This window comes from Entelurus aequoreus, linkage group LG07 (genome assembly GCF_033978785.1).
Source record: "Entelurus aequoreus isolate RoL-2023_Sb linkage group LG07, RoL_Eaeq_v1.1, whole genome shotgun sequence".
Lineage (NCBI taxonomy): Eukaryota > Metazoa > Chordata > Actinopteri > Syngnathiformes > Syngnathidae > Entelurus > Entelurus aequoreus.
This window is the reverse complement of record NC_084737.1, coordinates 20527652-20535388: the sequence shown is the minus strand read 5'-3', so window position 1 is coordinate 20535388 and position 7737 is coordinate 20527652. Positions and strand designations below refer to the sequence as shown.

Here is a 7737-nt window from a genome sequence, read left to right as displayed (position 1 = left end):
AGTTTATATGTGCTCAATTTCATATCTCATGAACTCTGAAATCAATCTGATCAGTGTTACGAATTTTAGAAAGAAAGGTTGCATAATGATTTTAATAAAAAATGTAAAAAACTTAATTTTTTATGGAATTTATTGTGGAAAAACCTCAATAACATTAAAAAAAAAAAGGATCTCTACACAAGGGAAGTAAGCACAACATTAACAGGTTAGCAGAATATTGTTTATTCATAATTGAATGCTATGTTTCGGTAGCCTAGTCTATAAAATCCACTACACCTCCCTGATACCGAAGTACATGTCAAACTACTTCCTTAACGTAAATGACCGCCATAACCACAACACCAGGGGGAGCTCCACTAACCACGTTAAACACAGATTCCGAACTAACGAAGGTCTTAACTCATTCTCTTTCTATGTCACATCAATGTGGAATGCGCTCCCAACAGGTATAAAAGAAAGGGCATCTCTATCCTCCTTCAAAACCGCACTAAAAGTTCACCTCCAGACAGCTACAACCCTAAACTAACACCCTCCCCGGATTGCTAATAATCAAATGTAAACAATCAAATGCAGATACTTTTTCTTATGCCTTCTGATCTCTCTCTCTCTCTCGCTCTTTCTCTCTCTCTCTTTCTCTCTCTCTCTCTATATGCCCACTACTTGCTGTCCATATCCTACCCCACCCCCTCCACACCCTTGATTGTAAATAATGTAAATAATTCAATGTGATTATCTTGTGTGATGACTGTATTATGATGATAGTATATATGATAGTATATATCTGTATCATGAATCAATTTAAGTGGACCCCGACTTAAACAAGTTGAAAAACTTATTTGGGTGTTACCATTTAGTGGTCAATTGTACGGAATATGCACTTCACTGTGCAACCTACTAATAAAAGCCTCAATCAATAAAAAAAATCAAAGTGACAAATTTGGGGAGAGGAAAAACATTCCCAAACATTCGGAAAATACAAAATACAAGTTGACCATTATTCTTAAAGAAAGGTGTACTTCAAATATTGTACAGTATATACACTATATTGCCAAAAGTATTTGGCCACCCATCCAATTGATCAGAATCAGGTGGCCTAATCACTTGGCCCGGCCACAGGTGTATAAAATCAAGCACTTAGGCATGGAGACTGTTTCCACAAACATTTGTGAAAGAATGGGCCGCTCTCAGGAGCTCAGGGATTTCCAGCGTGGAACTGTCATAGGATGCCACACGTGCAACAAATCCAGTCGTGAAATTTCCTCGCTCCTAAATATTACAAAGTCAACCGTTGGCTTTATTATAACAAAAGTGAAGAGTTTGGGAACAACAGCAACTCAGCCACCAAGTGGTAGGCCACGTAAACTGACAGCGAGGGGTCAGCGGATGCTGAAGCGCATAGTGCAAAGACTTTCTGCACAGTCAGTTGCTACAGAGCTCCAAACTCCATGTGACCTTCCAATTAGCCCACGTACAGTACGCAGAGAGCTTCGTGGAATGGGTTTCCATGGCCGATCAGCTGTATCTAAGCCATACATCACCAAGTCCAATGCAAAGCGTGGGATGCAGTGGTGTAAAGCACTTCTCCACTGGACTCTAGAGTAGTGGAGACGCCTTCTCTGGCCTGATGAATCACGCTTTACCATCCAACCGCTAAGCCACCTACTCAGTGGCCTAATGGTTAGAGTGTCCACCCTGAGATCGGTGGGTTGTGAGTTCAAACCCCGGCCGAGTCATACCAAAGACTATAAAAATGGGACCCACTACCTCCCTGCTTGGCACTCCGCATCAAAGGTTGGAATTGGGGGTTAAATCACCAAATGATTCCCTAGCGTGGCCACCGCTGCTGCTCACTGCTCCCCTCACCTCCCAGGGGGGGGAACAAGGGGATGGGTCAAATGCAGAGGACACAATTCACCACACCTCGTGTGTGTGTGACAATCATTGGTACTTTAACTTTTAACTTAAATTTGGGGGAGGAAGAATTATGGTGTGGGATTGTTTTACAGGAGTTGGGCTTGGCCCCTTAGTTCCAGTGAAAGGAACTTTGAATGCTCCAGGATACCAAAACATTTTGGACAATTCCATGCTCCCAACCTTGTGGGAACAGTTTAGAGCGGGCCCCTTCCTCTTCCAACATGACTGTGCACCAGTGCACAAAGCAAGGTCCATAAAAACATGGACATGGACAGAGTCTGCCTGCACAGAGTCCTGACCTGAACCCGATATGACATCTTTGGGATTAATTAGAACGGAGACTTAGGAGCCAGGCCTTCTTGACCAACATCAGTGTGTGACCTCACCAATGCGCTTTTGGAAGAATGGTGGAAAATTCCTTTAAACACACTCCGTCCGCAACCTTGTGGACAGCCTTCCCAGAAGAGTTAAAGCTGTAATAGCTGCAAAAGGTGGACCCACATCATATTGAACCCTATGGCTTAGGAATGGGATGGCACTTCAAGTTCATATGTGAGTCAAGGCAGGTGGCCAAATACTTTTGGCAATATAGTGTATATAGGGACAACGTTTTAAGTATACAACCTACATATTTAAAAAATATTACCAACCTCGCCTTGCACCAATGAATGGCACAAACACACTAACAATATTTGGAAAAAGTAATTGAACAAAAATCACAGATATACGAGAAAATAACTCAAGACATCTGAAAAAACGTTCTCTCTCGACCCAAAACCGATAAAACACCGATATTTGGATCGAACCACCCACACACACAATCAGTGTGCGTCACCAACAATCCCCACGTCATTATTTGAATGACGCGCCCTTTATATCGTCGCATCATGGTGGCGCCACAAGGACACACGTCCGTCCTGTCATACAAGTGAAGGACTGTGTGTGCAGCGGCCAGCAGCCTCCTCCAACCTCCGCCTGGACTGGGACAAGCTCCACCAAAAGCAAGCCACCAGCTGCGGAAGTGCCTCTTCTAGCAGCCATCCATGACATTCTTCAGGCTCACATTCAAGTGCTTCGTCGACGGCTTCTGACGGACACAACCCACTCGGCCGCGTCTCTTGGTTGAGCTAACGTGAGGCTGCATCGTCCAAAAACTGCGTGACATTCATTTGAGTGTTTCTCAAGAAAGTTGGGGGGCAAATGCCGAAAAGAGCAGCGACACACATCTTACCTGTTGTGACTCAGTGCGTGTCCAAAGGTATGGGGGAGAATACTCAAGGTAGGCATGTTTTTTTTAAGCACCGTTTGACAAGAATTCACACAATTACCAAAAAGACATGCATTTGTTTATCTCACAACCTCAAAAACGTTGTGACAAGTATAGGAACTTGTGTGACAAACATGAACTCAAAACAGTGATTACATCTCCATGTTTACATACATATTTTTGAAACGTGGATATAATAATATTAATAATAATAATAATAATGAATTGCATTTGTTATGCACTTTACATTTGTTAAAATCTCAAAGTGCTACAAAGTATTAAAAATAAAAATAGAAAGTAAGAATATATAATAAAAAAATAAAATAGAAATGAATCATGACACACACTAGATAAAACAGAAACATAGATAAAGTAGAAATAAGAGCCTGAAAGCACTGGATAAAAAAAACAGATAAGCAAGCAGTGCATTTAAAAACAAGAAGGCAGGGAAATTAGATAAAAGCTGTGCTAAAAAGGTGGGTTTTTAGTCCCTTCTTAAAATGGGTCGACCGACTGTGGTGCTCTAAGATGGTCGGGGAGAGCGTTCCAAAGTTCGGGAGCGGTCGAGCAGAAAGCCCGGCGGCCCATAGATTGTAACTTTGTCCTGATGGGTTTGAGGAGGTTAGTGTTTGAGGAGCGGAGGCTGCGGGTAGGGGGTTGAGGGGAAACTAGGTCCTTGAGGTAGGAGGGGGCGTTGCCGTAGATGCATTGGTGATATACATTAGAATAGTCAGTGCACAGCTTGTATATAAACACAGTGTCAAAATCAAGGCCAGATTTGGGTATTCACATCATTGTATTTGGTCTGACATTGGCCTGACATTTTTTCTGTGGTCCGTCATATCATTTTAGGGACGGCGTGGCGAAGTTGGTAGAGTGGCCGTGCCAGCAATCGGAGGGTTGCTGGTTACTGGGGTTCAATCCCCACCTTCTACCATCCTAGTCACGTCCGTTGTGTCCTTGGGCAAGACACTTCACCCTTGCTCCTGATGGCTGCTGGTTAGCGCCTTGCATGGCAGCTTCCGCCATCAGTGTGTGAATGTGTGTGTGAATGGATGAATGTGGAAATACTGTCAAAGCGCTTTGAGTACTTTGAAGGTAGAAAAGCGCTATACAAGTATAACCCATTTATCATTTATATGGTCTGCCGCCACATGGTTTCGTTTAAAAATGCCTCACACATCATTAAATGATGGTCCCTCGCGTCATAATGTGGCCAGACATCGTTTTATGTGTTCCGGCACGTCATTTTATACAGTCCGCCACGTTTAAAATGGCCTGCCACGTTAAACTTGGCCCGCCTTGTCATTTTGTGTTGCCGTTACATTATTTTATGTAGTCCGCCACCTCATGTAATGAGCCCTACCAAATAATTTTATGTTGCCACATTTAATTTGGCCTGACACATCCTTTAAATTGGCCCGCCATGTCATTTTATGTAGTCTGTCACATCAATTAATCTGGTCTGCCACATCAATTAAATCTGGTCTGCGATATCAATTAAACTATCCCGCCACATCTTTGAATCTGGCCCGACATACAATTTTATGTGGTCCCCTTGTCATTTTATGTAGTCTGCCACACGGTTTTTGCGAGCAGCCACATCATTTAGGGGTGGTCTGCCATTTCCTTTTAAGTGGACTGACACATCATTTAAAGGGGAACTGCACATTTTAATTTTTTTTATTTTGCCTATTGTTAACAATCATTGAGACAAGAAGACAAAATGTTTTGGTTTTTTTCACTTTCTAACATGTAAACATCGGGTCATTCTTGGTGGCGAGCAATGCAGCTAATGGGAGCAATCAAGTCTACCTCTAAATCACTTTGAAAACGCATTCAAAAACCGTCAACAATAACGTAACCTGTAAAATAACCAAACTGTAGCGACATTGTTATTGTAAGAGCGAACACTGAGGAACTATTTTTCTAGCATACTAACACATCTGCGTGCTTCGGTATTCGGTAAAAGCTAACTACGGCAGACATCAGCTAGCTTCTACAAAAACACGAAACGCGTTTGAGTTTGTAATGCAGAACACTGCGATACGACACCAATCTGTACTTACTGAAAAACATGAGCAATCATATTACAGTATCTGTAAAGTAATAGCCCACATTTTATGTTTTGTTTGTACACAGCTGAGCTAGCCAGACAGCATATGTACTGTAGTTGTACTAACACGCATGGCGTGCTGCGTGTATCATGATCGATATTAAAGTGACTCACTCGATGGACAGTTGTTCGTCTGGTCCGGCTGGCCAGGGATATTTCCTGTTAATTTTGGATAAGCAATCCATTTATGTCAAAATAGCTCGTCTCCAAGTTCCATATTTATAGTGTCAAAATCGCTTTCATCCCCCTGTCCCCGCTTTCGTCTGCTCCAACGCCTCACTCTTCCTTTGTGCTCGCTTCTATAAGCAGCAGTATATTTCGCTTCAAAAGTATAAAGTTGCAAATCCTCATTTGTCCAAAAATAGTCATCTTTGTTGTCACCAAGTCTGCCATAATTATAACCAGTGTTGGGACTAACGCGTTACTGTAACAGCGTTAGTTTCGGCGGTAACTAGTAATCTAACGCGTTATTTTTTATATTCAGTAACTCAGTTACCGTTACTACATGATGCGTTACAGCGTTATTGTACGTTTTTTTTAATGTAGTATCGGCTAAAAACAGAAGATCTAAGTGTGTTTTATTGGAGAGTTTCAGTGTCGTCCTTCTGATTCTTCCTGTGTCACAATGGGGATAAGAGAAGAGGCGCTGTGTGTGTGTGTGTGTGGCTGAGTGTGGGTGTGGGGAGGAGAGGAGAGGTGGGAGGCGTGTCTGTGTTTACTAACAAGACATGGTGCAGCTGAAGCCGAGTTTCTTAACATGGAGATATTCTAGACCAGGGGCCGTACTTATCAAGCTTCTTAGAGTGCCATTTTACACTTAAGTCCTGAGAATTTGTGAAATTTAGTCCTACTCTCAAACTTAAGAATAAAAGCTTTTTATCAACATTCTTAAGTCTAAGAATCACTCCTACTCTCCACGATATTTAAGAGACCTTCAGAGGTGTCTTAAGTGGTTAGGAGTTGCCAGCAGGGGATGGCACTGAGGCGAGAGAGACGTGCGCGAACGTTCAGGGAGCGGAACGATGTCCTGGATTTGTTTGATGACGAGCAGCTGATCAAACGGTATCGTTTAGACAGAGCGGGTATTATTTTTGTCACAGATTTAATACTTTTCGATTCCTTGTTGATTTCTGCATGTGGCTGCAGTGGGCTAGTATATATAGAGCCACCCACACCAGTTTCAAATTAGTTGCCTAATTAATGAATTGGAAAGAAAATGTTATGAGAATAGCGGGTTTTTTTTGTTTTTGTTTTTTTTGGTTTTTTTTAAAGTTTTATTTATACATTTCAACAATCAAATAAGTACAAAAGTAGTACAAAACAGTACAAAAAGAATACAAAGCAGCGCCAGGGGGTTATAAATTCAAAGTAACTAAAATAGAATGCAAAAAAACATATATATAATATAAATAAAGTGCAAAGCCATAGGCTCACTCAATTTCAGTAAACAACTCAAATTTGGAACACAGCATAATCTGGTTGCTAGAGGTAGAGAGTGTCTTAATGTACAGTTCTAACTCTTTTTTAAAGGCACAAAAGACAGGTCGGGTATTGAGAAACTTACATTTATGAATACAAAACTTAGCCAATAGTATAATGAGGTTGCAAAGGTAAAATTCCTTTTCAATTTTTTGTTCATATAGTGCAGGGGTCGGCAACCTTTACCACTCAAAGAGCCATTTTGGCAAGTTTCACAAATTAAAGAAAGTGATGGGAGCCACAAAAAAAATTTACAATTTAAAATGAAAAACACTGCATACAGAGCTTAAATGCTTTGTGCTATATTAACCAGGGGTCTCCGACACACGCACCGGCACGCACTTTAATGTGGACATTTGATGTTAGTGCAGCCCGCGAGTTTTGAATGAATGGCGCTTGATAGCGTCATACTTGCCAATCCTCTCATTTTTCCCCGGGAGACTCCCGAATATCAGAGCGTGATGACACCGCCCTCTACAGTCTGCCCTAACAGTGTACCTGCTTGACCACACGTAAGTGACAGCAAGGCGTACTACCTCAGCAACCACACATCTTACACTGACGGTGCCAATACCCAGAATCCCATGCAGCACTAACTCTTCCGTACTAGTTCAGCAACCACACATCTTACACTGACGGTACCAATACACATCTGACACTGACGGTACCAATACACATCTTACACTGACGGTACCAATACCCAGAATCCCATGCAGCACTAACTCTTCCGCTCAACCAACGCAAGGAGAGGGGGGGGGGGGGGGGTTGATGTGTGGGGGGGTTGTGGTAGCGGGGTGTATAATCTAGACCGGAAGAGTTAGGACTGCATGGGATTCTGGGTAATGGTTGTGTTGTGTTTATGTTGTGTTACAGTGCAGATGTTCTCCAGAAATGTGTTTTTCATTCTTTTTTGGTGTGGGTTCACAGTGTGGCGCATATTTGTAACGTAACAATGTTAAAG

The 7737-nt window shown here is 42.1% G+C and overlaps 1 protein-coding gene across 5 annotated transcripts in view; it reads left to right on the top strand.

Annotated features, from left to right (window-relative positions):
• Positions 1-2750: 2750 nt before the first annotated feature.
• Positions 2751-7737, top strand: part of LOC133653492 (sodium- and chloride-dependent creatine transporter 1-like) — a 29017-nt gene continuing 24030 nt past the window's right edge. For all 5 annotated transcript variants that reach the window (XR_009826739.1, XM_062052814.1, XM_062052812.1 and 2 more), the window contains exon 1: positions 2751-3193. Coding sequence is in view for 4 of the 5 variants with exons in the window: in XM_062052814.1 (XP_061908798.1) it covers positions 3115-3193 (79 nt within the window). In the remaining variant the exon portion in view is untranslated. The remainder of the gene's footprint in view (positions 3194-7737) is intronic.